Raw genomic sequence first — 22,375 nt, 5'->3', positions numbered from 1 at the left:
ACCCAAAAAAGCACATACTGTATGATTCCATTTATATAAAACTCTAGAAAATGCAAAGTAATCTATGGTGATAGAAGCAGATCAGTGGCTGCTTTGTGGGAGGGGGCGAGAGAGATGGCCGGGGGCACAGGGAAACTTCTGGGTAGTGACAGAGATGTTCCGTATCGTGATTGCGAGGATGGTGTCGTGGGCGTGTCCCTAGGTCAAGACTGGTCAACTCGCACATTTCAAATACGTGTAGTTCATTGTTTGTCAACAATGCCTCAATAAAGTTATTGTTTAAAATAGAGGTAAAACCCCAGGATGTGCCAATAGATGGCACGTGGGGGGCAAGGGACAGAAGGGAGGTGTCGGAGGGATCCCAGACTCATGGATCAAGGAATGGGGGAGAGGTGGTGCGTCCCCCAGGACAGAGAGTTTTCTGGCCCCAAATGTCAATAGCGACAACACTGTTAAATCCCAGCCTAGAGGTAGACCTCCAGGGGTTGAAATTCTGGATCTGCCGCTGTGGGGTGAGAAGATGCAGCAGAGGGAGACCTAGGCCAGCTCACGCCTCCCTTGGGAAGCTCACAAACGAGGAACAGAGAGCACCAGCCCCCCCCACCCCAAAAAGAACAGGCACATTGTCACATGCCCTGAACGCGTGTGTCTGACGGTCGAGTTTGTCAGGAGGATGTGTAAAATGATACACAGGGGTCTAAAAATAAATAAATAACTGGAGAGGCCCGAATTAGCCGTCTGATGGTTTTAGCATGGAGATTTGGTACAGCTCGCTCCAAGCATCCTGGTTTCCCTGGATACGTTGGCCACGCATTAGCTGTCTCAGGCCAAAAATAAAAGAATTGCAAGAAAGAAGCCACGGGACATTGTCGCTGCCACCGCTGCTGTCAGGATCGCTCGTCATTTTAAAAACCAGACACCCCAGGCTCCTGGGACAGACGAGTGCCTCACTCTCTCTTCATCCTGACGGCAGGACAGTGCAGTGCCTGACGAGGTGGACCCTGGAGCCAGACTGGTCTGAATTCAAATCCTGACTCTAGGACAGCTTGTAAACGTATCATTTGACCTCCCCCAGCCTCTGAGAAGTTGCCTTCTTTGTTCAGCAAAAGGGAAGATGTTCCCACCTCATAAGGCGGTCCGGGGTGTTGGCACAGAGTGAGGCCCTAAATCTAGAAGCCACTTTCATCACTTCCAGAATAGCTGGCACAGGCAGCCAGCGTGCGGCACGCGGAGAGGGGGCACCATTAGATGAGGCGCATCCCTGAGCCGGCATCCCCCCGTGCCCACCCTGGCTGGAGCCCAGGGAGATGGCCCTCAGACAGGCCTGCCCCGCCCCCTGCCCCACGGCTCAGTCTCTCCCTGGGGAGCTGGTCCTGGTCTTGCCGCTGCGTTCTGGTTCTCTATGCATGCTCTGCGCTGTAGCAAAAAAGAGGAGTGGTAATTAACGGGCAGCACCTAAAGCAGCACTCTCGGCCCTGGCTGCCCATCAGAACCTTCTGCGAACTCTTAAACATCCCCAGGGCTTCCCTGGGGGCGCAGTGATTGAGAGTCCGCCTGCCGATGCAGGGGACGCGGGTTCGAGCCCCGGTCCGGGAAGATCCCACATGCCGCGGAGCGGCTGGGCCCGTGAGCCATGGCTGCTGAGCCTGCGCGTCCGGAGCCTGTGCTCCGCAACGGGAGAGGCCGCAACAGTGAGAGGCCCTCGTACCGCAAAACAAACAAACAAACAAGAAACATCCCTATGCCCAGGTTACTCCCTGGACCAGTCGGGATCTGAGGCTGGGCCCTGGGCCCCAGTGTTATTAAAGTTCCCCCAGTGTTCAGTGGAAGTTGAGACCCAATGTCTAGACCAGGGGTCGGCAAACTTTTCTCTTAAAGGGCCAGAGAGTAAACGTATTCGGTCGTGCAGGCCCTGAGGTTTGTCGCAACTACTTACCCCTGTCCTTGTAGCAGGAAAACTGCCACAGATGACTCGTAAAACGATGGGCATGTCTGTGTTCCAATAAAACTTTATCGATGGACACAGACGCTTGAATTTCATAGAGTTTTCATGTGTCATAGGATATTTCTCTTTTTGTCTTCTAACCTTTTAAAAATGTAAATACCACGCGCAGCTCAGATGCAGGCGGCAGGCTGGATGTGGCCACGGGCTGTGTAGTTTGCACCCCTGGTCTAGAGGAACCACAGTGAATTTTTAACTCGCGTTGTTTTATTGAGCATCTACGATGCGCCAGGCACTGGCGTACACAGCCAGACTCTGGGATACAGCGAGAAACACAACAAAGTCTCTTATTTACAAATCAGGGGCACAGAGGGGACCACATTTTCACCTCTTAACACCCCCAGGAGGGGAGGCCCCGCAGCTGCCAATAGAAGCCTGAGTCTAGACCAGAACTCGGATTCTGTGAATTGACACCGGAAGCTGACCCCCTCCTCCTCAGCGAGGGGCCCGTGTGCCCCCTGACCCCTGTGTGCCCCCTGACCCCCGTGCAGGGTGCCAGGAAGGGCCACACAGGAATGCGGTCCACTCCTTCCCTCCAGGGGAGGGGAACCAGCACTGAATCTCAGCCTCACACCTCTATATCCCAGGGAATCATTTTTATTTTCCCACCCATTTTACAGATGAGCTAACTGAGCCCGGAGAGGTGAAGCAATTTGCCCCAGGACCTTAGCTGGGCGGGTCCAGCTCTCAGGAAACCAGCCCCAGGGAGGGGGTTGAGGTGATCCAGTTTCAGACAAGTGAAGCTGTGATGAGACCCAGGCACCCAGCAAGCTGCCCCCACCCTAGGGCTGGACTGACCACTTCAACGTCCCCCTCATGGCTTCCCCCAGCCCACCATGGGGTTCTGAATAAGAATAAATATTCTTATTTATTTCCAGCATGCGGACATTTCACCCAGTTGTGCACGTATGTCGATATTTTCTTAAGGGTTTTTGTTTTTTTTTTTAAACTGAAAATGTAAGCTCCCTCCTTCCACATTTATCCCCCCAGTCTCCACCCCGCAGGCCTCCTTTAGGGCAAACATACTTACTTCTCCCCTCCCTCTGAGTTCCTCTTCGATGGGTCAATTTCAGCATCTCTAAACCTACCCTCAGGCACTTGGATCCTGAAATTGCACTAGCGTGAAGCCAGGAAATGGGATTTTTCCAAGCTCACCTCATCCCAGCTTCTCCATAACTTGCCAGGGTGGGTCCTTGCAATATCCCGTGCTCCTGATGAGGCCAAGAAAGGTGGGAAAGGTGTTTCTGGGCTAATGGGTGGCAGAGCCTCGTGGATCCACCCAGACCTGGGTACTTGGGTGGGGTGACCTGGAGAGGTGGGCTCCCCCATGGGCAGGACTCATGGGCTAGTATACTTTTTTAAAGGGCATTGAGGAGACCACCATAGGTCAGTAAATTTTATTGTTTATTTATTTATTGGGGTGCAGGATCTTAGTTCCCCGACCAGGGATCAAACCCATACCCCTGCAATGGTAGTGCAGAGTCTTAACCAATGGCGCCAGGGAAGTCCCTGGTTAGTAATTTTTAACTTGCCAACAAAGAACGTTTTGCAAGTTACTTTCTGCGGTCAACGTCGTCTCATCAGAGGAAGAACTCTTTAATATCAACAAAATGGAAAGCAGACTATCTCTGCAGAAAGTTCACACATCTCCCTGTTGGTCTCATTTCACAGTGGCCTGATGGAAAGGTCATCCCAGACCAGAAGCAGTCCCTAGCCCTGAGAGGGACAGTCACTGGACACATTCATTTCTCTGAGCCTCAGTTCTGTCATCTGCAAAATGGAGATAAAAATAACCGCCGCCCAGGGCTGTTCTGCAAGCTGGCAGACTCATCCCTAACAGCGCCCTGCACCTTGCGCTGTGCTGCCCGCGGGAAACGGCTGGAAGGCTGTAGAAAGGAGCTGCAGGCAGCTCTTCACACAGGGCTCGGCTCAGAGCCAGGCTCGTCAGTGGCCGCTACCCTGGCTGGGGCTGCAGCGTCGTGGGTGTCACTATTACTGCTGGAGTTGTTGTTGCTGCCTTCATATCCTCCCCCCGAGCCCCGTCCTATCTTCTGATTCCAAATCTGAGTCCTTCCATTAATCAGATCCCGTGTCTGTAAAATGGGGACCCTACGGAGGCCCACGTCGCAGGATCCTTGTAAGGATCTTGTGAAATAATGCAGGTAGAGACCTGAGAACGGTGCTTAGCACGTGGCAGGAACTCAGACTGAATTCACTGTCATTATTGCTGTGGCTGTAAGCCAGCCCGCCCAACTGCGGACCCCATGCTCTTTCCACGACGCCATCTGCCCTTCTCTCTCCCTCCCTCCCGAGTCCATTTGACTAAAGATGTCGGGACCCACAGGCCAGAGTGCCAGGCTGTCCTTGGCCGTGAACGCAGGAGCACTGAGGGGCCCTGCAGGTAGACGCAGTGTGGCTTCTACACTGACCAACTGAGACCTGCCCCAGAAGGAACCAGACCCTCCAGGAAAAGGAAGCCTGGGCCACCTGTCCTTGCAGAACCCAAAAAAGTCCCCCAAATGTCAAACCAAGAAAGCAGTTTGGCTGTTGGATGGCTCCTGAACTAACAGGTGAGGCTGGTCCTGCCGGAGGGGCCCACGCGGCCCTGCTGACTTCGGATAGGTGTTTCCCATCCCCCCAGTCAGGCTGCCTCGGTCACTTTGAACCCTGATACCTCACAAAAGCAGTCAAAGCACACGGCCCCCTAAACGGGGCACCTGATGACCCACCCCACAGGAGAACGCAGCAGGCTCGGACATCTCCGAAGCCAGTTTGCCTCCTGGGGAGAAGGCCCGAGTTCATCTGACACATGTTCATTCAGCAGCTCTGCTGGGCTTTCTCTGTGCCGGGCAGGAAGCTGGGGTCGTGCAGCAAACAAGACAGACGGGCCCCTGTCTTCGCAGCGCTTATAGTTGGTGAGGCAAAGACATGAACAGCAAACAAACACACACATTCGTACTCAAGGGTTCTTGCTAGGGGCCCAAGGGAAAGAAACAGGGCGATGGGGTAGGACACAGCAGGAGGCCAGGGGGAGGCTTCCAAGAGGAGGTGACACTTGAGCTGAGCCCTGAACGACAAGATGGAACTGGCCGTGAGAAGACCATTCTCAGCAGAGGGCACAGCAAGAGCAAAGGCCCTGGGCTGGGGTGGGTCGGGAGGTGTCATGTCCAAGGTCATGCAGCTTTGGATAAGGAGCAAGAAGCAGTGGGAGGAAACCAGGCAGGGCAGGTGACGGGGCAGGTCACGGGCAGCTTGAGTGCCACAGGCAGGGATGTGAAAATACAAGAGGAAGCGTCCAAAGATTGCAGCTGCCCCTGCCAGGTGGCTCTCCTCAGCCAGCGCTCCTAAGGCCCTGGCTGGCAGGAGGCCTCATCTGTCTCAGAGATTCAGCCTGAGGTGGGAGAAATGTGATCTTCTCATCCAGGGAACACGTTTGGAATCGGATTGCTTTGTCAGCCTTTGGGTGAGGAGAAAAGGGGTAAGAGTTGAGATCTGGTCCAGGATGGGCATTTGTGGTTTTGCCTGTTTCCCTGGCAACATCTGCTCCCAGAGGCACGAGCAGAGTCAGGGGACTCAGGTGTCCTTTCTGATCGCTGGACCACAGGCTGCATGAGGTCAGAGACTGCGTCTGTTCTGCTCCAAACCAAATCAGCAGGGGCCTGAACGTGGATGAGCACATGAGATGAAGGAACAGGGAAATTCTGGTAGGTGTTTTGGCTGTACCTGAGATCTTCGAAGCAAACTTACAGAGGTTTTCCTAGGGAGCCATCAACGCGCCGTGGATTCGAGAACACCTTTTCCAGGAAAGGGAGCCCTGAATGATACATGCCTATCCACTGCAACTTATGTTCCGTTTCAGAAACCGAGGACTGGACCTCCTGGAGAACAGGGTGATACCGGGTTGAATGGCAGCCCCAAAATTCGTGTTCACCTGGAGTCTCAGAATGTGACCATATTTGGCAATAAGGCTGTTTCAGATCTCATGAGCTAAGATGAGGTCCTACTAGACTAGGGTGGGCCCTAAATCCAACGACTGGTGTCCTTATAAGAAGGACAGAAGAGATTGGCGTGGCATCTATAAACCAAGGATGCCAAGGGTTGCCGGCAGCCACCAGCAGCTGGAAGAGAGGCCCCTCAGAGCCCCTACAAGGATCCAACACTACCGACACCCTGATTTCGGACTCCTGGCCTCCAAAACCGTGAGAAAATAAATTTCGGTTGTTTGCAGCCCCGAAAAGACAAGGACCCTTTTGCAGCTCCCCTTACCGTGGCCCACAGCGGCTGATGACTGGGGAGCCATGTGGTCCAGACATTGGAAAAACAGCATTCCAGACCTTCCACATTCAGTTCCTGGGGCTGCCCAAACCAATTATCACAAACTTGGTAGCTTCAAACAACAGAAATTCTTACTCTCACAGTTCTGGAGGCCAGAAGTCTGCAATCAGTATCACGGGGCCGAAATCAAAGTGTCTCAGGGCCACGCTCCCTCCAGAGCCTCCCGGCGAATGCATTCCTGCCTCTTCCAGCGTCTGGTGGCTGTCTCTGTGCCATGGCTTGTGTCCGAATCACTCCGATCTCTGCCTCTGAGGTCACATACCTTCTCTGTGTGTATCAACTCTCCCTCTGCCTCTTGTGATACCTGTGATTGCCTTGGGCCCACCTGAATAACCCCGGCTAACGGCCCCATCTCAAGATCCTTAATTTCATCACGTCTGCAAAGAGTGGATGGTCAAGTGACATGATTTTCAACAAGGTGCATGGCTGGCTCTCCTAATCAAATGACCGTCCTGGAATCCCCCCCAGTCACATTCTAGAACAGATCTGTGAGAGGCCCTGCCTCAAAGGCCCAGAAAACGAAGTGATGCGCAGGGTCTGGCAAAGGTCCCCTCGGAATAAAGGTCACTTCCATTTTCCATCAGTAGACCCGACAGGCAGGCTGTGGTGATGCTCTCAGGCCAGGCTGCACAAGCGGGGAGTGGGGAAAATGAGGCAAGCTAGGCCTGAGGTCCTCACCCCCAGGACACAGCACCTGCTCAGCTCTCACCCCGTGTGGTCTGATCGTTTGGTTCATCAGGAACAGCCAGAAATTCAGATTTGTGAAGGTGAAATTTCCTCATTAAGTAAGCAACTAATTTAAAAAATTTAAAGTGCTCTGTAGATCAAGCAAGACACATCCAGTGGGTGGCCAGTTCCCAATGCCTGCTGTTGACTGGGGTCTATCAGAACCCAGCCAGCGTTTAGGAAGGTCTTCTCTGGAGCAGTATGGGAGGAGTGTCCACAGCTGAGGCTCTGGGGACAGATGGACTCGGGTCCAAATCCATCCTTCACCAGCTGTGGAACCACAGGCAAGCTACAACTTCCGAGCCTCAGTTTTCCTATCCGTAAAATGGGGTGATAAAATCAACCTGCCCGGAATGGGGACTGACATGTACACACTACTATATATAAAATAGATAACTAATAAGGAACTACTATATAGCACAGGAAACTCTACTCAGTACTCTGTAATGGCCTATATGGGGAAAGAGTCTAAAAATAGAGTTGATATATGTATATGTATAACTGATTCACTTTGCTGTACAGCAGAAACTAACACAACATTGTAAATCAACTACACTCCAATAAAAATTTTTTTAATTTAAAATATAAAAATTAAAAAAAATAAAATCAACCTCCCTGGGAAGTTCACATTGAGATGCTCCAGGCCCCCAGCACAGGGCCTCCCATGGTGAATGTGCTATAAGGACTGGGCGTTATTATTATTGTTGTGTTTCTGAGATGCATCCTTTTGCATATTTTAATCATTCATACATTTGGCTGCAACCTACAATCACTGTGTACATTTAACATCTGTTCTGCCCCCTCTTCTCTCTTCCAAAGATGTTCTTAAATAGATTGTGTGACTTTAAGAAGATCGGATACCTTCCTGCTCAAGGTGTGGAAACGAAGTGCACGATGATCACGTCGGGAGAGATCAAAGACTCGAGACCCAGCTGGGGAGAGAAGTGTCCAGGAGGAAGCTGCGGCTCTCCCTGCTCTGCGGTCTGTCCTGTTCAGAGTTTCATCACTCACTTAGATGAAGTCCATGCTTGTGAAATTTGCAAGTGACCCCAAGGGGGAGGGGGAGCTCCAGGGCTGGTGTGTGAAAGTCCAGGGTTCGCCAGCGGTCAGGAAGGAACAGCAAGTGTGAGTCGCGGCACTCGGCTTCCTTAGGTCAGTTCCAAGGGTCAAGAGTGACATCACCAGCATAGCTGCAATGAAAACAGTGGCGATGGTGAGTGTCGGCGAGGCTGTGGAACACCAGCAAGGCTCACGTGACTGCTGGCAGCAGTGCACGCTGGTACCACCGCCTCTGGAGACTCTGGAAATATCCGCTAAAGCCAAACACAGGCCGACCTCTGCCCCAAAGCCCCACCCCTGGCAGTGACCCCAGGATAACGAGTGCACATGCACGGCGAGCACGCCGAGATGGTTCCAGAATGCCCGCGGCAGCCCTGCCTGCGATGGCCAACAGCTGCAAACAACCAAAATGAACCGGAGGACCCACAGGAGAATCACGGTGCGCCAGGACTGCTGCAGAGCAACGCAAAGGAGCAAGCCACGGGTAGAGCGACGAGGATGAGGCTCCCAGAGTTAACAGTGAGTGAAGAGGCCAGACACAAACAGCACGTACTGTAGGATCCTGTTTATATAACGTTCAAGAACAGGAGAAGCGAATCCGCGGTGAAACAAGGTAGAATGATGGCTACCTGCAACTGGGTGTGGTGGGTAGTAACCGGGAAGGGACTGGAGGGAACTTTCTAGACTGGTGGGTGGTGGTTACATAGGTGTATACAACATAAAACGTCATCCAGCTATAGATTTTGGATCTGTGCACTTTACTCTAGATATATGTTCACAAAGACAGACAAAAAGTCGAGTGCGGAGAGCGCCAGCGGCTGTAGGGCAGGTGGCAGGGTAGGATCTGTGAACCAGGACTCCCGAGGAGGTGTAGACCATGCCAGCCGGTGCCTTTCCCTGGGCCCAGCTGGAAACCCTCCTCATTCCGTCCTGGTCCAGGCAGACCTCTTCCAGCAACATGCGGATCTGGAGGACATTACAGGGCCAAAGACCACCCATGGGAGCAGGGCCCATCCATGGGGTGTGACATGGGCAGTCACATGGGACTCTGCCCTCAGAAGGGGCTCTGAACTCTGCTGTCACCACCTCGACATTCTTACTAATTTTTGAACCAGGAGCCCTACATTTTTAGCTTGCACTGGGCTCCACAAATTATGCAGCCGGTCTTGAATGGGAAGCCGTGATGTGTAGCTGGGTCCTCAATTTCTGAAGGGCTATTCTATGGAAACAGAAGCACATTTTTGGTGGCAAGAGCATGAAGTTATGGAAGTTATGGAAGTTATAGAGCAACTGGACCTCAGCTTGATGTAAGGAAGAACTTCCTGCCGGTGACAGTGCCTCCCAAAGAAAGATCAGCAGCCCGTTTGATGAGTGCCTGCTGTGTGACAAGCATCTTCCCTGCATCATCTAACGCTTCACAATAACCCTGAGAGGAGGGACGATTGTTATCCCCATTCTGCAGAGGAGGAAATGGAAGCAAGTTTTTATGGTCGAGCGTCACTCAGCTGCTTAGCAGTAAAGCTGGGATTTGAACCCAGGTTTAAATGAGTCAGAGTTGGCATCCACCACCAGAGTTTTCAGATATTCCAGTGAGGGCTGCACGTCACATCAGGGGCCAGTGGAGGGGCTTTCAGCTTTGGGAGGTGCAGGACTCCAGGGCTCAAGGTGGAGATTCTGGGATTTTAAATGCAGACAGGGGGCAAGGTAAAGAATGCCAGAGCCTCACCTGAGTGCCACCCCTGAGGAGGCTGGTCTTCAGGTGCCTGGCCCCACCTGGGGGCTTCCTTCATGGTTAAACCAGGGGACAGAGACACTCAGGCGCTGGCAGGGACCCTTGAGTAAAGGTAGGCATGTGTGATACAACAGGGAGGGGTGGGGACTGTGGCGACTTATGCTAAAAAGCTTAGAAAAATTGCAAACATTAGGCAGGCAGAACCTAAAACACTTCCGCAGGCTGCCCACAGGTCACCAGTTAGTGGTTGCTGGTTTAGACTGCCAGCCCCATGAGGGCAGGGATGGATCTGTCATGCCCATCAATGTACCGCTGGCCCAGCCCAGCACAGGGCCTGGCGCGCCCCAGTGGCAGCCTCTCTGTTCACCCCTCTTTGACCTCTGCTACCCAGCAGAGCTGGGCAATGTGGTGGGTGGCAGGACTCCAGCTCACCTGGCTGTGCCACACCCACCTGATTCCTCCCTTTTCTCTGAATTCCCAGGAGCACAGGGCTGATTTACGAGAATTTTCTTAGAAAAGAAAAACAAGTACTGGATAAATATTGGGATAAGGCAGTGGTTATGACCAAGGCCTCTTGAATCTAACCCCACCGCCGCCTCCTAGCTACAGGATCTTGGAAAAGTTACCTGGCCTCCCTCTGCCTCGGTTTCCACATCTGTGAAATGGGAATAATAATGGTACTTAACCTGCTTGTTGTAACTCTTAAATTAGGGAAAACTTGAATCTTGTGACTATTAAATGAGGTAATACATGGCAAGTGCCCAGAGCGCCTTGCACACGATAGGCGTTTAATCAATACTAGCTATTGTTCTTTATTGCACAGCTACCATTTATCAAATCTACTACCTGGCAAGCCCTGCGCTAAAAATCGGTCTTTGAAATAATTATTCCACAAGTACATGTTGAACATGAACTATGGGGCAGACCCTTCACAAGGCACACGGTATCCCCGTCACTTACTCCCCTGGGAAGCTCACATCTTGGGAGAGGTACTGAGTTAGCGCTAGAGAGCACAGCAGGGTGGAGGTAACGGTAAGACACTTGCTGGTCGTTACACAGGAGCGTGGATTCTCAGGGTATCTCTCCTGGGTTCTACCTTATCCCACCAGGCCCTGCTTGGCACACAGTAGAGGCTAGCAAACATCTGTCCGATGAACGAATGCCACTGGATACTCACAAGACCCTATACGGTACCTGCTGATACAAACAGGTGCGGTGAGGCTGATCACCTGGCCCAGGACGCAGGAGGCGTGGAGGATGGCACCCACGCACACCCTCCAGGGCAGAGGACTCTCTCCCCAAAGGCGCCGCCGCCACTGCCGCCCCGCCCTTCCGCCACCATGTGGATTTAAAACCCACGCTGCCGCCGGGCTCCTGCCCCTCTTCTGCCATTGGGCGAAGACGCCCGCACTTGTGTCCAATCGAATGGCTGCTCCCAGAATGCAAACTTGGGATTGGCTCGTCCGCTGTGTCATTTTGGGCTGCTTCTGACGTCAGTGGTGTCTGGCACCCCCGCCTCTTCCGCGTCTTGACTGGAGTTAAAGGAGCCGCAGGGGAGAAGACGCGCGAGTTGCTTCAGAGACACCTTTAAGTAGCCTTTAATTTTTTTTTTTTTATTAACGTTCATTGTAAAAGCTACAACAAACAGTGTAAGAGAAATATAAGTTTCATTTAATCCATTACACAAAACTAACCACTGTTAACATTTTGGCAGTTATCATTTCATTTTTTTTTTCTAATAATATAATTTTATTTGTACAAAATTCGGATCGGTTCTGAAGCCTATTTTAAAATTTACTTCATGAAGGACTTCTCTCTGTATCGTCAAATAATCTTTGAAAACATGTTTTTAAACAGTTGCATTATCTTTGATCTTTATTCAAGCAATCCCCTATATTTTTCTTAATTTCATTGAATTTTGCTTTTCCAAATGAAAATAAATATCCTTGTCCTTAAAAATCAGTTCTCTGATTATTTCCTTAAAATATGTTGTAGAAATGGAACCAGAGGGTGAGGACACTCGTCCTTTAAGGCACATTGCAAAATTGTCTTGCATTCATTCATTCAGCAGGTACATACTGAGCAATTATACCTGCCAGTCGCTGCTCGGAGCTGTGGATACAGCAAAGAACGAGACATGTGTAGCCCACGGCTCTTTCAAAAATGCTGCGCCAGTTTCATCACCTCTGAAGCCAGCTCTGTGTTCCCAAACCCCTTATCTGAGCCCAGGGCTCTCTGTGCAGAGAGGAAGAGGTTGTACCTCCAGCTCTGGCACAGGGACTGCAGACAGAAGGCATAGAGCATATGCTGGGTGCCACACCCCTGGGGGGAGGGGGACTGTTGGGGTACCATGATGCCCCATTCCTCTGGACTCCAACAGTTCCTGTCTGGCATTCTGGAGGCCCTGGGGACATCTGAGCATCTGTTCCTGGGACCAAACACGGGACACGCAGGGCACAGTCCAGCAAGAGACACTGAACGAAGCAACTCACAAATTTATTTGAAAATTACAATTTGGGCTAACTTCTCCAAAGGGAAGGAGGGGATTTCTAGGGTTCATTTGTGTTTTCTATGGAACAGGGAGCTCCTGCAGCACAGAGCATGCAGTAATAACAATAATGAAATTTTTTCAAGAGCTTCTTCCTAGCCAGGCCCTATGCTACCTGCCTTACAGGAGTTTTCTTATTTAATCCTCCCAATAGCACTCTAAGTTCCTTGATGATCTCCATTTTAAAGATGATGAAACTGAGGCCTGGAGTCATTAAGTAACTTTCCCAATCAAGGCCATGCAGTTAGAAGTGGTGGCCTATACTTGTGTGACCCCAGGTTTTGGCATGCAGAATTCAGCGTTTGGGAAATGAATCACTGAATGACTGAGCCCCCAGAGAGTAAACTCTACAAAGGCAGAGCCTGGCTTGCCACGGCTGCAGTGTGGAACAGTCTCTGTGTGCCAGGTATGGTGCCCGTTGCTGGCCCAACCCAGCCAGGCGGACGCAGCCCTCCCTGCACCCTCTGCGACTAGCCTGGCCTGTACCCTCATACCCACCTCCTTCTTCACCAGCCCCCCTAATCCCAGCAGCAGAGTGCCACTGCCCAGCCTGGCACAAGTGCCTTTTATGCCACCAAGTATCACAGGTTTACATTATTACTCACTTCTGACAACAGTAAAATGTATCGTTCATGAGAACAGAGACACAGAACATTTCTGCCCCAGTATTTCTGGTCCATGAAATCAGCTTCAATGACAAACAGTTCTTTCTGGGCATGTTTTAGACATGAGCTGAACATCTGGAATCTTCCAAACCCCTCTCAGGCTCAGCCTGTGGCAGGAAAGTCTGTATCCTAAGCTACATAAGGTAACCAAAGACCCCGCAGGGCCTGCGCCGGGAGTCAGGAGCAGGGTGCTGGCTCAGCTTGGCCCTTCTCCAGCAGCTTGACCTTGGCCAAGTCATGTCCCTGCCTGGGCCTCAGTTTACCCATCTGTCAGAAGACAGGATTTAGCTGAAATGTTTCCTTCCGTCCTTTCCTTCGGTCCACCCCTCATCTCCCTGCCTTGGTCTCAAAGCCCTGTCTTCTCTGTAGAAACCAGTTCCCTGATGGAAATGAGAAACTACACAGGAGAGAAGGAGGTGACTCCCCGGTGGCATCTGTGACCAGTTTAGCAGGGCTCCTTTGCTGGTCGCTGGAGAGCTCAACCATGTGACATCCGTCCAGGAGCTAAGCTCCTGCATCAGCACCTAAACACGCACAACACAACCAGCAAAACACACACACACACCCCTCCCCACAGCACGAGTGTGTCTCAGGATACAGCCCACACACGTGCAACACATATATGCGCACACACACACACACACACACACACACACTCCTCGCATCTTTATGGTTACGACTTCTGGATCTGGTTCTGGTACGAGGCAAGCGCTTGTTCTTGGTAGGCACTGCCCAGGTCTCTGGCTTCTGGACACTTAGAAGCTGGTCATTAGGAGAGCACATAGAGACCGGAAGCGGAGCGAGTGAGCCAGCCAGGAAGACAGGACTGTCGGCCAGGCAGGAAGGTGGCCCCAAGTGTGGCTTATCTGTGTACGTGTGCGAGTGCCACTCATTTACTCCATGGAGGTTTGCCAAGTGCCCGCTGCATGCCAGGCCCTGCTCAGTGCACTCGCCAGGGGTGCATGAGGGACAAGCCAGACTGTCCTGCCCCCGTGGGGTTACCACTCAAGTGGAGACAGACGGTGAACACGCAGACACGTGTCTGCTGCTGCTGGTCACTGTATTGAGGCCTTGAAACGCTCTCCCCTCCCCACCCCATGAAATCCTGTTCCTGCCCCGCTGAGGAGTAGAGGAGATGTGGCTTCCACGAGGTGAGGCAGCCTGCCGGGGTCATCTACGGGGCGCCCGGAGGTGCCCCTGCAGAGGTCAGCTGCTCTTGGTCTTCGAAGGCGAGGTTTTACAGACAGAAATCACCAAGCAGTGGGGCAAATGGTGGAGCTGGGGAAGCCTCTGTGGAGCGCAGGACCAGCGGGAAAGGCAAGGCGGACCTAGGCAGAGACAGCGAGGATGGCGCAGGGGAGCAGAAACACCGTTTGCTGAGGTCAGCCCACGGGCTCTGGGGCTCTGCCTTCACAGCCTGCTCCACCTCGTTCATGGGCTCCAGACCCTCAGCGGCCCCATCCGTCCAATGGAAATGCTTCACAGGGCTGACGTGGGGATCCAGTGAGCTGAGCCCTGGCTCCCTATAGGATCCCGATGCACAGTTGTTGAATGATGAAATGTACAAATACGAAGAGGCTAGAACAGGGCCTGGCACACAGGCAGTGTCCGATAAACATTAGCTCTTACTAGTGCTTAAAAGCAAAACAAGACAAGAATAATAATAAAAACACAAAGTCCAAAGATGCTGACTTGGGAAGATCGATAGGCCCATGAAAGCACCAGTAGCACTGGGGGCTGGAGGAGCTGAGGGAAAAAGTGACTCAGCGGAAGGGGTTTCCAAAAGTGGCGAGGCGGGAGAAGAAGTGGTTAAACCACTTCAGGCCACCAGAGACTGTTTCTGAAAAGGCAGCTCTGTCCCGCAGGCCTGGGGATGGCATGAGGTGAGGGGGCAGGGCTGGACCTCACAGGCCGGGGTCTGCTTTGTCCCCACTGGCCGCTGTCAAAGCAGGCCCCAGCGAGCACAGTCAGGACACGGCCGGCCACCCTCGACCACGACCCAAACCCACGCTTGTTTCCCTGGTCCCTGCAGGGCCGCCGACGAGGGCCTGGCACCTGAGTGGGACCGTCTGCAGGACTCGCAGGGCCCATTGTTCAAAAACTATTAATTATGAAGAACTTCAAGGTGGTGACAATAGAACCTCAAACCAAGCAAGGGGCCCTTCGGAGCCCGGGGCCTTGGCATCTGCCTGGGCTGCACACCCGTGAAGCCGGCCAACAGTGCAGCCCAGACGGCAGGTACTGGCAGGGGCGAGGCCTCCTTACGGGGCTGGACCTCAACGTTTCTATCTAAAGATCCCCCTGTAGGAGATCCAACCCCTGCTAGGGGCAGACAGCCGCATGTGCTGTCTGGAGGCCCAGAAAGGCGTGTGCCAACGGTCGTCTGGGGACACACACCCATTTCACAATCCCACGACCTGTAACCGGGTTGGGAAATGTATTCCAAGTCCCAGATTTCCTTTAGTTCCTCTTCCACCAAGGGCTCTGGCCTGGCCATGTGCTGCCCCCAGCCTGGGGCTCCCTCCCTGCTGTCCCACCTCCCCAGAGGGGCCACCTGACCCCTTGGGCTCCAGCTGCATCCAGGCTGTGTTCCTTTGTTTCTTTCCAACTCTTGTCCCTCTGAAACCATCGCTTGGACTTACATGTTTACGCATCTGCTGTCTGTCTCACCCGCAAGAATCCGAGCCCCAGGAGGGCCGTAGGAAGGTGCTCGGTACACATGAGTTGAATGAAACACCACCTCCTCGGAGTGGGCTGCCCCGATCGGCAGCCCAACCTCTAGCCCATCATTACCGTGTCTGAAGTAACCGAGTTTAGCTACGGGTTTTCGGGCCTGTCTCTAGTCTCTCCTGACTCCCACGGTGTCACAGGAGGGTAGGGAGTTTGTTTTGGTGGCTGCCCTGTGTCTAGTACCCAGCAGAGAGCCTGGCACTGAATAGAGGCACAACATTTACTGAGCGAAGGAAGGAAATGTCTTTCCCTGACTTTCGGTCTCCTTCCCACGGACTCAGGCTGGCCCAGCAGAGGTGGGCCACCTCCCAGTACCCACACTGCCAACAGAGTGAGCTCTCCCATCTCAGTCCACATCACCTCTTCCCGTGCCCAGCCTGAGAGCGCACTCTGTCCCCCGATCACTGAGCTCCCGGCACCACATAGGGTCATGCCTGGCACACAAAGGGTTGCCAGATTTAGCAAATAAAAACACAAGACATCAAGTTAAAATTAAATTTCAGGTAAGCAGCACATAAATTTCCAGTATAAGTATGTCTCAAATCCTGCACAAGATACACTTATGCTAAAAATTGTTCATGGTTTATCTGACATTCACATTCATCTGGCAGCCCTAGGCACACGTGAAGCCTCCCATGAGTGTGGGTAGTCAAGTGGATGCTTCTTCCAAAGCATCTTTGTCCTTTCCTGCTACCCACTCAGCCAGGGGCCCTGTCATTGTGGGAAGGCTTTCCAACTGTCAATATTCTCGTCTGCAAAAGTGAAAACAACATAAGGCCAGAGCCTCCCCGGCCGGGGTTCCATGAGGATTAAATAGCAAAACTGCTAATATATATTCAGCCCTCTTCTTATGCCCTTCCAAGGCACTGCCCCCCTCACCCCCTCACAATCACCCCAGGCAAAGCCACCTTTAGCATCCCCACTTTGAAGAGGACGAAACTGAGGTCAGAGAAGTGAAGATACTCAGCAAGGTCACATGATTGTGTCCCACTCGTCCTTGGAGGTGCCGTTGCCACCGCCATACTGAGACCCTGCATTAGGCCTCCAGGCAGAACTAGCTTTGGAGCCAGGACGGAGACCACTAACTAGTCCCAGGTGTCACCATCAAAACAGTGGGGTCACATTATAGGTGCTCATTAAATGTGACCAGTGCCGTTGCTCCAGACAGATGAACCAGAGGCCAGTGTAGTGGGTTTGTTTTTAATCCGCTGAATTAACTGGTTCCTTTTGCCTGGGGGCAGTTTAGCCTGAATTGTGTAAAATGTTGCCTCATTTCCAAGACAGTCAGCGGTGTGTTATTCTTGCTGCCAGACAGGCCAGATCGGCTGCAAGAGAATCCAGGAGCGCAGGGGCTGCCCCTGGCCTCACTGAATCCCTGGCACTCAGGGCTAGCTAGAGCTCAGTGCAAGTCTGTTGATTGAATGAACGAAGGAATGGCTGAAATGAGGGGCAAGGCTGGTGGTCTCCTTTGGGGAATGAGTGGGATTCAAGGTCATCCCCAGGCCCTGATAACAATTTCAGGGACTCCCCAAGGCGTGTTCCTGACTCTCCAGCTTTTTCTCCAAACTGCTGAGGTCAAATTGCAGCCAGACCTCCCCTGTTCCTTCCTTGGACCTGCTGGTGAGATCGACCCCTCCTTAAGGTAGGGGCTGAGACTGTCCAGCCCATGGCAGGGGCGCCCTCCACCGTAGGCCCTGAGCGCTTCCCCCCTCCCTGGCCCCTGGGCTTGGCTCCCTCACCAGTCAATCACTCCTGAGCTTGAACCCTCTAGAAAAAGTTTCTGGGTCTGCCCTCCTAAGAAAGCAAGAGGCATCACTGTGCCCCCTTGGGGAAGAGACCTCACCACTTTTGGGGCTGCCATTCAGTGAGTTTTACAAGATACAGCTCTGGTTCCCGTCTATTAAAAGGAAATGCCAGTAACTTTTAACACCTACCCCTCCCAAATGCAAGAGTATTCTCCGCTCATTAGGAAAACTCCAGGCATTACAGGGATCTGTGGGTATTTAAAGAACTAAAAATATTTGGGCGGGGGCCAGGGTGGGGAGCTGACCTGGGTTCAGCTTAGACTCCTCCATTGTGTGACCCTAAGCAAGTGACCCCCTGGCCATTTTCCGTGTCTGTAAAGTGGGGATAATAATATTCCTGCCCCTCAGAGTAGGCGTCAGATTGCGTTCATGTTGATAAGTTTCTGGCGCATGGTAAATGAGTACTTGTTAACTAAATGGAGATTTCGGGCAGGGTCTAGGAGAGGACGCACCGAATCGCTGAGAGGATGTGGAGATGGGCCAGGGAGGGGGGCCTCTTACGTAATATTTTAATATCTTTTTAATTCCAGGAGAATGTGTTCTTGCAGCACTTCTGTAATTAAAACTTGAAATAAAAGTACACCCCCGCACTTCCTCCCCCGTCTTTAGAACTCCCGAGCTGTGCCCCTTGCCCGCCACCCCGCCCCAAGCCGGTGGCCCCTCGGGCAGCAGACGTTGGGTGTGGATTTGCTCCGGGCCCCGCCGGCTGGGAAGTTACGAGTCCCGGACACGTATTTACATGACAAGGGCTCCCGGGCGTTTCTCGGAGCTGTCCGGGGCGTGCCTACGCGAGTTCCAGTTTTCCCCAGTCTACCTCCTCTCGGTCGGGTTAAAGTGCGCGGGGGGCGCAGTGGGCTTGGGGCCTCCTGGGGCTGCAGATCTGGAGTCGGGGAGCTTACTGCGAAATCAGGTAATGGGTAACCTGGAGGGCTCCCCCCTTCCCTTAATTTCCCCTGCCCCGAGTCCCAGGGACATCGTGCTTCTCTGGGGGGGTGGGGGACAAGCTTCCCCCCGAGAGCCTCGGTCAAGGACCCCGGGGACCGGGTTGGGAGGAACGCACCCGCGATGGCTGGGACACAATCCCGCTGCCCCGGGCCTGGTCTGTGCCAGGCAGAGCTTCCTAACGGACCCCCGTAGGGGAGGGGACGCTGCGCCCTTCCTCCGCCGCGCGGGTCCTGGGTCTACGCGGGTCGCCTTGCTCTGGCCCTTTAAGAGCCCGCCCCCTTCCCCGTCACCCCGCCCCGCGGCCCGGGGAAGGGGTGCGGGGGAACCTCGGCGGGGATTGGCGCAGCGCGCGCCCCCTCCCCGGCCCCCGCGCGGTGGGAACCGGCAGCCCCGTCTAGCGCTGACGTCAGACCGTCTGCCTGCCTCCGACCGCGGTCTCGGAGCGAAACCCGATCTCCTTGGACTTGAATGAGGAGGAGGCGGCGGCGGCGGCGGCGGAGGCGCTCGGCTGGGGGAAGCCAGCAGCGGAGGCTCAGCCCCGGCGGCAGCGCGCGCCCCGGCTGCCAGCCCATTTCCCGGACGCCACCCGCGGGCACTGCCGACGCCCCCGGGGCTGCGGAGGGGCAGCCGGGGGGCGCAGGGGAGCGCGGCCCCGAGCACTGAGTCCCGCGGCGCCCCGGGAACTTGGCGGCGCCCCGAGCCCGGCGAGCCGGGGCGCGCCTTCCCCGCCGCGCGCCTCCTGCATGCGGGGCCCGAGCGCCGGGCGCCGGCCGGAGCCCCCCCCGGCCGCCCCCGAGCCCTCTGCGCCCCGCGCCGCGCCGCCGCGCCGTCCATGCACCGCTTGATGGGGGTCAACAGCACCGCCGCCGCCGCCGCCGCCGGGCAGCCCAATGTCTCCTGCACGTGCAACTGCAAACGCTCTTTGTTCCAGAGCATGGAGATCAGTGAGTGACCCCGCGCCCCCCTCCCCGGAGGCCCCGTCAGGCTCGGACCCCGAGTCGAGGCGCAAATGCGGGCGGGGGCCTGGGCCGTGCGCGCCCCCTCGGGCCGTGCGCCCCGCGCCCCGGCTGCGCCCGCCGCGCCCGGGGCGCGCCCTCCCGGCTCGCGGCAGCTGGCGGCCGTCCCGGCTTTGTCCCGCGGCGCTGCGAGCCTGGCACGGCCCCCGCTGCCCGCGCCCCGCCCGCCAGGACTCGGACCCGGGGCCGAGCTGCGCAGAGGGCGGCGGGGCGCCCGGCGCGGGAGGGCTGGGGCGGGTGGATCCGTGAAGTTTCCATTTTATTTCCCTAAAGGGCAGTCGCGATGGAGCAATTAGGCCGGCTCTTTATCAACTTTGGATTGGGGGCAGGGGGGTGTCAGGCGTGTGAGACACTGTCTGGCCTGCGCGGTGCCTGGGGCTCCGGGTGTGTGTCTGGAGCGTGCGTGGCTCTGTGGGTCTCGGTCTGTGTGAGTGGGTTTCCGTACGTCTGTGGAGTGTGCGTGTCTGGGTGTCTCGGTCTAGGTCTCGGCGTCCCTCTCTCTGTCGTGTCTGTGTGTCTGGCTCGCGGGCTGCCCCAGGAGTGTGTGTGCCCGAGTGGGTCTCAGGGTCTCTCTGTGTCCGGGTCTGGGTGCCTCTCTTGAGTGTGTGCATCTCTCTGGGGGTCTGGGGACCATTTGCGTCCAGGTGTCTGAATCCAGGGCTCAGCGCTGGCGGGTCTGGCGAACGTGGATCCTGAGTGTGTGTCATTGTGTGATTGTCTGTGTCCCCGACGCACCTATAAATAGCTTCTGTCTGGACAGCTTGGCTCAGTCTGGCTGGGACGGTGGTTACAAATGAGTCAAAGTTTGGGGCTGTCTGTATTTGGGACTGCCTTGCTCTGGAAGGGGGAGGTGGACCAAGGGTGGGGAGGGGAGTGTTGGAAGCTTGGCGCTGACTCGCCCTGTGCTCGGAGAAGTTGAGACAAATAAGCCTGGACGTCCGTCACACATAGCCCACCCAGGTGAACACTGGGGTGGATGGGCATTTGACTGGCACCCCCAGGAGACTGCCTTCTAACCTACCCTTTGGAGACCTCTTGTCTCTGAGCTTCGGTGTCCCCTTGGTCTCCCCTAATCTCCCCAGGCGAGGGTGGCACACAGCCCTTCCCTGCTGGGGCCAGCCTTCTTCCATCTGGGACCAGGAGTCCAGAGGCAGCCGCCACTGAGCGAGGGCAGTCACTGGGTGACTCATAAGCCAGTTTCCGCAGGCGGCTGCCACAGTTTTCGACCCCTGAGCCTGTACAGTGAGGCGCAAGGGGTAAAAATAACCCATGACCGGCCCTGCTGGGGCAGGCTGGCTGGCGTTGGTGGTGGGTCCTTCCATCTGCCGGTCCCCACTCCCTCCAGTCCTGGAATTGAAAGCCTTGCTCTCCCTCACCACCACCCCCTCCCCCCCCCCCCCCCCCGCAGCTGCCTCTTGCCAGGCCAGCGAGATGCCAGGAGAACCTGCCCAGAGCCAGCGTTTGCGGAATTGAGTTGCATTAAACCAGATTGCTTCCCAAAGGCCCTTTGTGAACTCGGGAGGCTAATGAAATGCAGGAGGATATTATTAAAATATGTTCGCACATGTTTGGAGAGTCTCTCTGGTGCTAAGTGGATTGGTGCTCAAGTACTCCTCGTGCCTCATTTTCCCCCTCCCGTAAAACTGCCTTGGGGAACTCCCCGCACCCCGGTCCACACTGTCAGGTTGAACTTATCCGTGATGAGGGCTGAGCATGGCCGGACATTCTGCTCTTCTTTCTTTGTGTTCGGGACTTTTTAAAAAATTCATTTTTATTTCTGTGCCTTCTTGGGCTGATCAGCCCTGACAATATTTTGGCCGCGACACCGAGAGGCCGTTAAGTCCGATGCCTGTTTTGACCGCTGTGCTTCAGCGTCTGAATGGGACCCTTGAGGTTATTAGTGCTTGGAACCCTGGCCCGCTCCAGCTGGCCCTGAGGTGGCCCATTAGTCATCATGCTCAGTGTATTTTTTACACACGGCCCTCTACTTCCTGGAAGAAAGCCCAGGGCAGGGAGGGAAGCGGTCTTTAGAGCGCAGGTATAATATAACAGTTTGTTGCGAGTGCTAATCAGATTTCCCGGAAACAGTCTGATGAGGACTGCTTTAAAGGCCTGGAGTTTCTTTATACAAAAATAAGGAAGGAAGGAGGGAAGGGAAAATTGAAGGGAGAAAAGAAACGGGCAGTGGTCGCTGTGCCTTTCTCATGATCTGAGCTGGGGGTTCAACTGGAACGTTGAAGGTGGATTTGGAGTTGGTCTGCAGAGCAGTGCCCGGGTGGCTCCTCTTTTAGAAGAGAAGAGGTTGCCCTTGGTAGGTCCGTTAAGCCCCCTGGGCCTCAGTTTCCTCATCTGAAAAACGAGACCATGATGGTTGAAATAAAAAACTCTACCGTCTTTCAAGACGAGACCTCTGCTCTCCAAAGTCTGGCTGGAGGCACCAGTGCGGGAAATGGCTTCCTGCCCCTCGAATGGCGCTGGGTCCTTGGTGTGGGTCTTCAGCGGCCCCAAATATCAGACCCGGGCGGACCCCGGGCAAACTCGGGGTTCATACCCTCGATTTATAGATGAGGGGAAGTGGCGGTGGAAAGCTTTGTCCCAGGTCCCCAAGCAATGCTAGACTCAGACCCAGGGTTATTTCTCATGGAACGCACACACCATCTTGAAAATGGAACAGGGGCCCCAGAGTAGGTCCACCTTGAACTTGGGGGCTGGAGGAAATCAGCAACATCTCCTTTGCACCTGGAAGAATGGGAACTGGGTCGGCCCTGAGGGAGCCAGATACCTGGGATGGTCTTCGCTTTGACAAGACACT

The 22,375-nt window shown here is 54.5% G+C and overlaps 1 protein-coding gene across 2 annotated transcripts in view; it reads left to right on the top strand.

The window, feature by feature from the left end:
• Positions 1 to 18,422: 18,422 nt before the first annotated feature.
• The window catches only part of PMEPA1 (prostate transmembrane protein, androgen induced 1), a 58,505-nt gene continuing 54,552 nt past the window's right edge, over positions 18,423 to 22,375 (top strand). Inside the window, exon 1 of one of the 2 annotated variants that reach the window (XM_060285121.1) lies at positions 18,423 to 18,512. Coding sequence is in view for 1 of the 2 variants with exons in the window: in XM_030841749.2 (XP_030697609.1) it covers positions 19,380 to 19,491 (112 nt within the window). In the remaining variant the exon portion in view is untranslated. Of the gene's footprint in view, positions 18,513 to 19,345; positions 19,492 to 22,375 lie in introns of those variants that run through there. The other variant, XM_030841749.2, reaches the window with a different exon arrangement.

The sequence above is a fragment of the Globicephala melas genome, chromosome 15 (assembly GCF_963455315.2).
Source record: "Globicephala melas chromosome 15, mGloMel1.2, whole genome shotgun sequence".
NCBI lineage: Eukaryota > Metazoa > Chordata > Mammalia > Artiodactyla > Delphinidae > Globicephala > Globicephala melas.
Note: the sequence above shows the minus strand (reverse complement) of the source record. Positions and strands in the feature narration are given on the sequence as shown.